Source organism: Caloenas nicobarica, chromosome 3 (genome assembly GCF_036013445.1).
Source record: "Caloenas nicobarica isolate bCalNic1 chromosome 3, bCalNic1.hap1, whole genome shotgun sequence".
In the NCBI taxonomy this organism is placed as follows: domain Eukaryota; kingdom Metazoa; phylum Chordata; class Aves; order Columbiformes; family Columbidae; genus Caloenas; species Caloenas nicobarica.
Genome location: NC_088247.1, coordinates 81,845,243 through 81,858,173, shown reverse-complemented (window position 1 = coordinate 81,858,173; position 12,931 = coordinate 81,845,243). Strand labels below are relative to the sequence as shown.

The following is a 12,931-nucleotide window of genomic DNA, read 5'->3' as shown; positions in this document are numbered from 1 at the left end:
AAAGTGACCTATGCATTTACGAAAATCTGAAGCATCTCACAAAATTGAATGTAAGTATACAGGGGCATTCTAGAAAATAATTGTCTTTAGCAAAAAAAATATAATTCACTTTTCTGCAAACAGTCCTTCAGTCCGTTTTTTTTTTTTTCCCCCCCCTCCTTCTTCATTCTTTAAGAGACCTAGAAAATTAAATTAAATGACCAAAAGCTATTTTCGGATGACAAATGGTCCGCTCTGACCTCAATGGCAAGTGACATTTCAGACCTATTATGCTAAAATCACTGCAGGAATCAAGCCACTCTATGAACCAAGAAAACTGCCAAGTACTTTCTCATTTTCAGTCCAGTAAACTTTCCATATTAGTCTCCTCCAAATTTAACCATTATACCTTCTGCATTAAATCTGATTTTTTTTAAAGTTATTTACATGAATATACCTTATTTTCTGTATGCACAGACTATTTTCTGTACATACAAATATTGCATATATTATCTATTGTCTATATTATCAGTTTTTGCAATTTTTTGATTGAAAGTGCAACATTTCACTCTCTATTATCTCTTCCAGAAGATTTGAAAATCTTAAGAAATATTTGACCTAAGACTAACTGAGAGGTCAAAGACTTATGACAACTGTTTTAAACTGGGTCTATATAATTAATGATGATAATTTTAAAATGATGACAGGGGCTTGTGCTTAGTGTCTTAAAAAAAAAAAAAAGCAGCATTAAAACTTTTAAACTTAAGCTTAAAACTGAATACACAATAATACCAGGAATTTCATAAGAAAAATAGACTCAAAGCTAAGAGTTAATAAGAATTATCAGTATCTTTATGTGCAAATATACTAGATAAGCATAGTTACAAAACAAGTCAACACTTTGGTTCCGATTCAGAAATCATTCCAAGTAGACCTTGTAGGTCTACTCAAACAGCATTCAAACTCCCTGTTAGAGCTTTTGTTCCACCAGAACATTTTGTTGTTGTTTTGTGGTATGATCTTGACCCAAGTGATTACTGTCTGTAGTCACCGTCTGGCCCCAAACCCTGTTGCAATTTAAGCTATTTCTGCTGAAGCAGTTTCAAAGGGCTATGAGTAAGAAGATGCACGAAACTGCCATCCCTTCTGATCTCTTGCTCTCTTAAGGGAATATCACATCTTCTCAGGTAATTGAATACAGGAATGCATCTGAGTAATCTCAGATGGAAGGCAACAAGAATCCTTTCATCTGCTTGTCTATGCCCTAAATCTTTTTGCTTTTTTCCTCTTTTTATTGAAAGTGTTAACTAGTATTTGTTTATAATTAGCTATGAATGTGCTTTCCAGTAACTTTCAAGTGGAGCCAGTGTTGGGGTTTGGGTTTTTTTTTTTTTTGGACAGATACAATGCCTTTTCAGTGAGTCATTAGAGCTACGTTGCTATAGTTTTGAGAATTTCTATTTACACTGAACAAAGATCCAAGTACATTTGGTTTATTAGTGTGTACATTCACGCTAAGAAAGTTTGCAAGAGAAGAAAGGAGGATTTCTCTGGAAATCCTAGCAAGAATCCTGTATCCTTCTGTATTTCTTATGACAAATTTATAAAGGTTGTAAGCATGAATACATGCTCTCCCCCATTTTCCAAGATATTCATATTTACACGAAAAAGAACATTTAAATACTCTGTTCAGACCCCAGTTTCTTGAAGAAAACTGGGTAAAGAACATCTAATATGCTAGACATTTTCCTAATTATGTTGTTCCAGTTTTTTCAACACCTATGATAAGTTAAACATATAAATATTTATATTGATCCCAACCAATTGCACTTCATAATGACTTTACACTCTCACACCGCAGGAAAACTCAAATTATGCGCTGGCCCCATAGATTATGACCAAGATCCATAGAACCACAGTTTAAACTCTTAACTGAATATGTGACTACTGAAAGTTGATCTTTGTTGAAAGTTAAAAAAATTTAAACTTAACAACAGACTCTATAAAACGAGATTGATTTTACAAACTAATAACTACATTAATTAATAATAACAAAAAACATCAGCACATGTTCCATCTGCCCTATCTGTTTCAAGATGTGAGCTCTCAGCACATTCTCCTAGTTGTGTCCTCTTTTAATTCATCTCAGGCAGCAGTCTGGTAGGAAGATAGGTTATTTGCCACCCTTTGAAAGACAAAAAAAAGAAAAACACTCCACCATACTTAGTTATATACATTCAGCAACTCCTCACTATAATGTTGCCATATGTCACATTCACGGAAGTAAAATACCTTGTATTTCATGTGCAGATTTGAGCTCCTCATTCCATGTTCCTTGCTCCCAATTCTAAAATCCTACACTGCTCAAAGGTCTGAGTCAGGTCAGGACTAGGCACTAAAAAGGCACACAGCTAACATACCTAGGACTAAATATATGTTATTAGGTATAGTAAAGATACTGCAAGAGATTTCAGGTCTGATTTCAAAGGAAGGCTGTGAGCCTGGACTCCGCAGTGCTGGAGAATATGTCATGCCACAGGGAGTAGAGTCAATGAAGGAGCTAAGGACTCTTATTTTTCCTTCTCTGTCCCAAGAACTATGTGGGAAAAGTAATGTTATTTTAACGTATTTTGGATTTTACTGGAGAAGAGATTAAAAGTGTGAATTAATTTTCCCTCCTAACCATCCACAAGGTTTTTGGTAATTTCAGTAGTCTGGTGCATTTATTCAGAATATTTTGGGGTGGATGACTTGTATCATGCTAATGTGACACTCATGCATTGATCTGTTCTCAGGTGATGCCAAAATACCTTTTTTACTCTACCCTACCAGTGCTGTCTGCAATCATGGTATTGATGCCTACAGAAATTATCAAATGTGGTCCTGTGCCAAAGGCACAAACCACCATCGGCCCCAGTCTAAAGGTCCTTTCATGGACTTTGAGGCAAGGTGAGGCTAATTCAGTGAAGCCTGTTTAGTGCTGCAAGTGCAAAACAATCTGAATTAGGATTATTATGTAATAATGCACACCAATGGAGGTGCTGACATCTGAGGTAGGGACAAGTTTATACAATACTGACGTTAAACAATTTATTAGCATTAAGATGTCAGTGTGAGATTAAAAAAATAGTTTCAGCACTCAAAGAACAAGTTTTAAAAGCCCTTTCAATAATCCAATGAAAAGAATACTAACATAAAAATGTAAACTTTCATGGAATTAATTTAAGTGTGAATTCCTGCATATTTTTTTCTAGTGATTTTATGTTGCTTGTGCTTCATATCCTTCTAATATTTTCTTCTGAAATGAAAAAAATATTTTTTAATCGTAGTAATTACTATATTTTGATGATAATATTTAAAATGAATGTCACCACATAAATCTACCCATGTCCAACCCCTTAATGTTCTGCGCATTTTTTTAAAAATAAAAACTTGTATATATTCCTAATGATGTTTTAGTCATATTTTTTCAAATTGTTTTTATAAAAATTATGAAGTCATGCTATGTTCTCCCTTATATTAATCAAATTATAAAAGCAACATTTAACAAAAATGGAATCTGCAAAATCAATCATTCTGGGTTAGAAAATGACAGAATTAAGATTACCCTAGCAGCATTCATTTCACAATCATCTACAGTACTTCTGGAGCCAGGAACTGAACCCAGACATCCAAGACTCAGTCTGATGCTTTAGTCTCATCCACAATCCATCATTAGATGATGCACAGCCTTTTGCTGCTTGACCTAAAAGAAGTCGTCACAGCCAACTCTCTGGTTGCAGCTACAGCGATAAATACAACACACTTGGTGATTTATATGTTAATTTACTGATGGTTTGGAAACTAGATTCCTGAATACTCTTCCTGGCAAAAGAGGGAGATGGTTCAGACAGTTCACCCAAGAGAACAACTTTAGCATCTTTATTCTGCAAGATCATGAGGATACAGCTAAAATTTGGGTCTGGACAAGAGCGTATTCTTGGGTCCAGCAGAATGAACCCTGGGGCTGGCATTCATTAACAAGAGCAGAACTGCAGAATTTTGCCAAGTAAGAGCAGAAGGAACCAAAGGCTGGCTTGTTACCTTGTACTTCCAAACTCACAATCATACTGGAATTACTCCTGATGTTTTTGGATGACTTTGTTAAACATCAGAAAATTACGTTTTTATTTCTTCTACAAACAACGCATCCTACGGCTTAAATTTCCTGCACCATAATGCTTTTTCTACAGTCTAAAACTAATGACATTAGTCTGGCTTCTGAATAGGGTATCAGATGACTTGCTCAGTTTTGAAGTCTGGGACATTTGTACAATTTATAGAATTTTTGCGGAAAAACTGTCATTCCAATGTATTGCCTCTTCCTAGTTCCCAAACCAGACTTACTTTTTCCAAGGGAGTGATGGTTGCTACCTCCTGTCATAAGTTTCTTGCCTTATCAGGCTGACAAGAATGCACAGCCTAGCTGGAGTCCCAACAGCAAACACCCAAAGGCTGCTTTTTGCTGCAAAGTTAACCACAGTTAAAAACTGGGGACTGAGACTCATTTGTGGTTCACGCACACACAATTCTTTCAACATGAGCTGGCTATTCTACCAAGTGGGGACAAGGTTAAAGGATTACTAATTGCTAATGAAATTCCTCTACAAATTGTATGATGATTAGCACCCTCAGTATTTCCCCATTGTTCTGTGTGTTAGGCACATTTCTTTCAGGAAAAGTAGTGATTTCTGAAGCTTTCTAAACTGGTGGATGTGATCTCTGATGGTTTTGTGTCCTGATCTATCCACTACTACATACAAAACAAAGGAGATTTCCTTTGCAATCTCTCTTATTCAAATTGTGATAACTCGTGGCGAGTAACTCAAGGACAGAAAACTTCAGTTAATATATACCCAATACTGGGGATTTGCAAATAGTACTCTTTGTATTCCTACAGTTTGTTCTGAATAACTTTTCACTGGAAAAGGACCATTGTTCTAGTAAATTTCACTCCTTTATATTACTCAAGGAAAACCTTAAAGAAATACTTAGAAATATGTAACAAAACAATATACTTTAATATCATTTAAAGTTTTCTATTTTCTGACAGTTTTTCTTCAATCACTGTTTTTGAAATAGCTTTCCATCCCTCCCCCCCCACTTTCTAGACACTGTGGGTATGAAGAATTTCAGGAAAAAAATATTAACATTTGTGAAAACAAAAGAATCACATTATATACTTTGTGATTGAAGATTTGCAGCATGTGTATCCCAAAACAAGACAGAAAACATGGGAGAATGGAGAGGATTGCCTTGGAGGTTTTGAGGCACAGAAACCCTCAGAAACCAAATGCATAGGATAAAGCATTGTGGCAAATATCCACTAAGCCGATGCAGAGAGGACAGGACAGGTAGTTTGATCTTCTGTTAAGTAGAGCGATAATTTTAAGAATGATGCTGAAATCCATCAGAAAAAGGACTGCAATCCTTTCATTAATTTGTGTATTTTAGTGAATATGATGATTATTTAGCCTACTGACTAGGCTGGTAAGGTAAACACTGAACAGCCTCAATCATATATACCACTAGCATTTTCAGCAAAAACATTATGACTGTGAACAAGTTCTTGCCTCTTTTCCTTCTTTATCTTTCAAATGAAATAATCTTTACAAGCTAGTAATATACAACCTTTTTCTTGTCTCTGATTAATCTAATAAAAGTGTTAACATTAAAAAATTTTTTTTTTTTTAATTAACACATCAATAGTAAAAATCAGTTAGGCTAGTTACAGTAACTTAATTCAAAGTTGCGTAACTGTGCCAGACAGTAACTATTCTTATAAAGCAGTGACTTTCTAACCCCTTGCCAAGGATATTTAATTTGATGTCCAACTTTTCTTGCCTATGGGAAAACCATTTTCCATTTTAGCTGCTAGCAACAAGTATAAGTGAATATGCTGTAAATAACTAGCTATTTGAACTTTTGGGTCCTACTATGCACACAAGTTATCTACTCTGAAAAGGCATCATATAAACATGCCAAATTATTCAACTCTATGAAAAATGCTTTTCATGTGAATTATAAGTTAAAACTTTTTCTGACTTTAGAGAAACTGGAACTTGAAAAGATAAAAACTTAAAGCTTGATTTTTCTTTGCCCAGAGCATACGTTATATAAACACAAATCCCCAAAAAGTGCCAAGAATTGTCCCTCTGTTTTTCTAAATGATCATGTGTGCAGTCTAGCTGAAAAGACTCATCGATTATGTCTACATAAACAACAAAAGCCCTTAGAAAAAATATCTAGATCAAAAGCCTGTCAAACACTGAACAGGAAAGAGAAATCCTGCTTTAAACATGGCCTCTTTCAAGTCTGAATTCAATCCCATGAAGTAAAAACAAAGGATTTCATAATGAAAGGTATTTAAAATTACTTTATTTTTGGAACTTAACCAGGGATTCTTTTTTCCCTATATGTTAACCTTTGTCTTTCTTGCACTGGGACAGAATTCTGAAAAATATGCCTTACAGTTTTAAATACATGTAGAAATTGTTTAGTCACAGTTCACTGTGTTCACAATACATATTTCCAATTATTTTCATTAAAAAGTGACAATGATACTTTTACTGACATTATGGGTTTCTTCTTTTGTCAACCACACGACAATATCCACTTTTAACATGGGAACACAAAGATCTTAATGGATGAGATGAATTTTTTTTTCCCTTAACATACAGACACGTAATCAAGAAAGGGAATCGCATGTCCTTGCAAAAACAGAACAGATTACTATATAGCTTATATACGATTATGCTGCGGAAGTCATAGTCAGAAATCATAAAGTAAGTTAAAGGATAGAGTCAGATACTTCTGAAAGTATGGTTTCTAAAAGAAGTGGAAGAAATTTAACAGATAGACATCTGATGAAATGTAATCCTCATGTTTGATTTCCTACTCTGTTATTAAGGTTAATATACAAACATATGGCATGATTTACAGTATACCATTAGTGATCTCTTTCAGATCAACTTGTGATTTGACTGTCCTCTACCTATCTACATATAAATAATAATACAAACTTAATGTAAAACACTTGCTACATGTTTAATCATGTCACTAATGTAACATTTATATGCCATGTACATAATCAGAATGCAGTTTTAAAGCAGTTCACACCTACTGGAGACAACATCCTGTTCGCCAGGTTTGGCTAACAGACGTTTGTCTTACAAGACATGACTTCACATTTGATGGTTTTAAGTGGTGGTTTTACTGAATTTATTCACTGTAATTGAGAGTCCTATAGCATGGATCATTATATGCTAGAACATATGTACTCCACTTCTTACAATGCTTGGATAGATGGCTATGTTGGGTATTCTAACCAAGAAGAGATAAATGCATATTTGACTGGACTCTCAAACATAATCTACGTTCAAGTTAGTAATGATTTCTATATATAATAACTCATTAACACAGCTCTAGGCTAACAAATTACTGACAGCACCATTGAATCAGCACTAGAAACTGGCTTTTCACTTAAGTTACTGTTCTGGACATAACTATCTTCTACTGTAAAATGCAATATTAAAGCAGAAGGAACAAAAAGTGGTCAAGAAAGTGAAAATTACATTGGTGTACTCATCAGGCCACTGCCACCCTGATGCATTGAATTCTAACTTGAACCAAAAAGTAAAAAGGTCAATACAGGGTACACTGAGTAGTATTTCAAGAAATGCTCTGATATATCTTTAGTCAAAATTTAAAGTTATACTTGCCTCTTATAATCTTACAAAAGAAGGGTCTAGTAAAGCATTGAAAGCATAGTCTATCCATTTTTAAAGCATTTTCCTTCTAGCACTCAGGATGCCAGTTCATCATAGATATTTCTAATGTATTTTCTCTTGCAGCTTTTTCCACTCATCACATCCAAGTATTTCATATGGATTTGCCTTATACCTGGAAAACCTTTAACTACTTTCGCTATGCTTATTCTATGTTTTTGGCGCATACAAAAGAATTCTCTCTTTGGAAAGCAGTTAATGAAACAGATCCAGCTTCAATAATTTTTCAAGGAACAAAGGTTGTAAAATTGTTTTCTACTGGAATGTTGAACTTATCAGAAGATCACACACTCAAGCCAATAGCATTTGTCTTTGCTGTCATGCAAAAGAGAGTAAGTCACCTACAGTACAACAGAATCATTTTGCAAATCTTTTAGAACTGTGTGGCATCTGATTAAACTAATCCACATCTTTCTATGATGCCAAAATAAACAGTCCCTTTCCCACAATGTATAAACATTTTTCCCTTAACTTTCCTTTGAAATGTCATGAAAAGGTTAAGTGACGTTTCATTATTTACCTTGACTAATGAATTGCTCCATGCTGTCTTTGAAAGGCTGGAGGTGCTCTTCTAGTGATAGCTGATAAACTTTTGCTGCTTCTGTCTCACATACTAAAATTGAAGTAACAGATAAGTTTAGGATGACACATCATAGTATGGATACATATACTGTAATAAAATACACACTGAAATTAATGCACAGTCAGTGAAATTGCTCGAATATGAGCTTCAAACACACTACTTCAAGTACAAATACTAGGAAAATACATTCAGGAAAAGTTATGTTCCCTGTCAAATGTTTTTGACCAAAATATACAGGTATCTTGTGTAATTTAAATGAGTGGTAACAGAAGTTAACAAAAGTATTCAACTGTTTCGAAGGAGAGAGACAAATTTAAGGGGCTGAGATGCACAGGAACAAAATTACAAACTCAGATCCCAGGCCATGTTGATGTACCTGGCCCTAGGTGACAGTGCATGAATCAAAACAAAGTTCACATGCATAACCTGCACGAAATAATAGGAAGGACCTTAAGTCAGTAACAGCAGTTGAGGGCTTGATATCTGCTAAAACCATAGACATAGTGAAGTGCCTCTCAGTGTTCAAAAGCAATAGTGCAAAATTATTGAAGTGAAAGAATGTAAGAGTATAGTGATCATGGATTGAAGTCTATGAGAGGCCTTGGAGCAGAACAGCTTGGTTCATGCTGCACTAGAGCCCAGGACAGAGAAGTTGGAGCCTGAAGCAACCCTGACACAGATTATTCATTGGTGAGGTGTTACCATCATGCTTCTACCAACTATCCAAGTTAATTTTGCTTGAGGCAACAGAAGACTTGACACTGCTACTTTAGGAGAATGTTAAATTCTGATTTCTATCTTAGGGAAAATCTCTTTAGGCCGTGATAAATTCTCATAATCCAAGAGAAATGAATCCTGCTTGATTCTGCCTCAAAATTTCTTCTAAAAGCGCACACATTTAAAAAATGTATTTTCCTTGCTTGCTCTCCAGGGTTTCTTTACGTGAAACAGGATTATTATTGTGTCTTCAAATACAGAAGACTTGTTAGATATCCTAAAAAAGATTTTAAAGCAGTAGAACACAGTATCATAACTATCTCCTTAAATATAAATGATGTCTAGAATTGCATCAATTCAAATATCTGCAGATGAGAATTGTAGTCTGCTTTTGAAGATCAGAAACAAAAGGTAGTAGCCTTATGTATGTCATCATTATATGATCTAAAAGTGTGATTCTGTAATATTTGAAAGGGTCTCCAGGGAAAAAAATCTGAAAGATGCTATAGAACCTACCACAACATTTAATATCACCCAAATTCCATACCTTTTTTTCCAGAATATGAATTACATATTCTTCACAGAAATACAATATTATAATCTCTTGAATTAGTGTCTGCAGTGTACGATGAACTCCTAATCTCTCAGCTGACTTGAGAGAAGTATAGATCTTATTAAGATGTATACCCACCAAAAATCGTAGCCTATACCCATGCCAATAGCCTGAAGCAGTCCCTTTTCAAAGCCTATAAGGCAATGCAGGTTTATACTATCTTTTGTATTCAACTTGCTGTAGAAAAGAAAACAATGTGATATTGTCAGAAAGAAATGTCTGTTCTTTAACTATTCAGATACTGGAAGCTCTTCCACGGTTGATTTGTTTGTGCAGGTATGTGGGGTGGGGGAAAGGAGTGCAGTTAACGATAGCTTTGTTTTTCCAGTTTTTGGAGTTGTTTTTGTTTGGTTCCCCCCCCCCCCCCCCATTCTCCCATTGAAATACTAAAACTAGTGGCATTCAGAAGAATAACAGTTCAAGTCCCTTTTTGACCTTATTCCTGAATTACAAATCATGTTTAAGCAATTTAAAATAACAAAAGAAAACAAAGGAAAAAAACCCTTTTTCTTGCTTTATAGAAAGGAAGATATCACAGATAGCACCCAAGCTTTAAAAAAAGAATAAATGCCATCATTATTACCATACTAAAAGCAGAGTTACAATGCTTAAAACAAACTAGTTCATCAGATGCTTTCTTCATTAAAGAATTAACAGGCCTGTAAGCTCTTCCTAAGTTTCCCAGTTCTCCAGAACACCAAGACTGGAATCACAGTCTCCCTGCAAAACCTGTAGGTTATAGCACTTACTTATCATGTTCTGTAATTTGCCACCAAAGTATGAAACCTCACTATTTAGATGAGGTATTGTTATTCCTCACTGTCACTGAAGAAGTGAAAGTGTTGATCATATGAAAGGAACACAAACCACTAAACAGTTACCAATATTTCTGCACAAGTGAAGGAATAAGGTACTGAATAAATGTTTGTGTCAGAAGTGTATTTAATGTAATAACTTTATTTTTCCCTCAGCTTCATACTCAAACACATTTATCTCCATGAAACAGCCCAGCTAAACGTCCCAGATATCAAAGAAATAGGTTGGCAAAAGGGATCTGCTGTGACAAGTTTGTAAAAGTTTTGTCTGAAACAAAAGCTTGACTCTTTCAATAATAGTCTGAAAACTTGCTCTGTTATCATCTCAGTTCTCACAGGCTCATCTCGGGAGATGTGAATGCAACTGAAAAACTTAGACAAAGCTAGTGTACTCCTAAGCTCAGTTTGCTTTGAACAGATTTTAAATTTTCTTATAATGAAAGAATTTAAAGGTTTTAGGCACCACAAATGAGAGTCATGGAGGCAGTCACAAAACCAAGCACTAGGTATAAGCTTATCTGACAATCTGGAATTGCCCAAACAGGAATAAAGAAAGATAAGACTTCTCCATATTGCTTTGCAGCAGAGTGAAGTTTTCAATTCCCTGTAGTCCCAAATACCGGGTCCTCATCTTATACCTTCCAAAGACCTCAGATCCTAAGCAGGAGCTGGTGTGGGTAGACACACCTCTTCTCTGACTCTCTAAATCAGTATTAACATATAAGCAATATCTCAACAATGGAAAAGACCAAAAGCCTATCTAGCTTCCTCTCCTCTCTAACATTACATGCTACAGAGGACTGTATGTGGTTTTCCAGAGAAGCAATACAAATGGGTTTTTGTGGGAGGACTTTCTAATTTTGGGGCAATTCAAACTGGAAGCTTTTTGCCCATACATACACAGATCTCTCAAATGCTCCTGATCTAGAAATTGAAAATCTATGTTCAAAACCCGTTTAGAGATTTTAAAAAATTGCAATTCCAGCTGTATCCCGGGTCTCAAAAATCTCATCTCATTCTCTATTTCGATGTTAAAATACAATTTTTCAAGCTACTGTGTTAGCATGGTCATGCCTTTTGTTTTTTTTAAATTTTAGGTCAGTATACTAAAACTGTATAAGGTTTCACAACAGCTAACATTAGTTAAGAGACGTCTATACAGAAAAGAAAAAAAGAGTGACAAAACGTTCTGTGCATTATACGAACAAATTCAGTAAGTGATTCTGGTAAGTGATCTAAAAATGCACCCAGTCCCAGTATCAAACAAAGTTGCCTTACTTTTTAAAAAGGAGAAAAAAATGTGTTTTCAATATTCAGATTACATTTTAATGCACATTTTCCAACTAGATCTGTTGGATACAAAATTTTAGTCCTTGGTAGCCCAAATCTCTTCTAATCCTAAAATATGTCTGTTTGAACAAATTGTGTGAGCTGCTCCACAGGCTTGCTGTATTGTCTTTGGTCAGGATAATAATGGGCAGAATGATTTTTCTTTCAACACCCTCAAAACATTAAAACAACAGCAACAAAACACACAAAGCAAAAAACACCAAAAAATCCTACAAGAAAGCAAGCAGAACTTTGAATTATCTTGGATGAGTAATTACCAGCTCCATTAGGCTGTTTTGGTTAACCACTTCTGAAACCACATACTTATCTACAAAAGTCCTATAGAATTTAAGTGGATTGTCAAGACTGTTTAAGATACTTGAGAGCGAAAGTTGCACTGAGATTTGAAAGATTATTTTTATTGAAGACTTTAAGGAAGTTTTGAAATGATGTCCTTAATTTTCAGAGATTCTGAGTACTCAGACTTGCACAGGCGATGTGCCTGCGTTCTACTTGATTAAACAGTATCTGACAGCATAACCACTGTTCTCACAACTTCCCTGGTGCTTTCTGGATGTCTTTCAGTTGCAACCTGTGACTTTAAAAGAAAGCTTAGACTTTACCAAAAGGAAACAATGCTGCTCTCATCAAAAGACAAACTTTGATGAACTCGGCCACAAGTACAGAAAGAGCTCTTAATTTTCCTTTATTTATTTTTTTGGAATTGTAGAGACTTACACTAAGAACTGCTGAGTCTTCAAGGGCTTCCATAGACAGCTCCTTGTTTGGAGCTTTAAGGACAGTAAAATATGACTCACAGATTGACTGAAAGCCTGGCCTTAGTTTACATCTGGTTTAGGTTTAGGAGTCTGCATGCTGCATAGCTGCAGCAATTAACCCTTTCAGTGACAGCTGAACAAACAGCTAGAACTTGTGGATGCACAGCTGTAAATAAGTAGGCAAAAGTAAATATTTAATCTGGTTAAAACAATAGCTGTTTCTGTAAAGGCAGACTGTACAGATAACTGTAGAATTGACAAAGCCTTCTACTGTTGCTATATTACTTTGT

The 12,931-nt window shown here is 35.1% G+C and overlaps 1 protein-coding gene across 1 annotated transcript in view; it reads right to left on the bottom strand.

Moving 5' to 3' along the window:
* Nucleotides 1–12,931, bottom strand: part of FMN2 (formin 2) — a 155,906-nt gene that overhangs the window by 36,629 nt on the left and 106,346 nt on the right. The window contains 1 exon segment of the mRNA XM_065632449.1: nucleotides 8,326–8,418. Coding sequence (XP_065488521.1) covers nucleotides 8,326–8,418 — 93 coding nt within the window.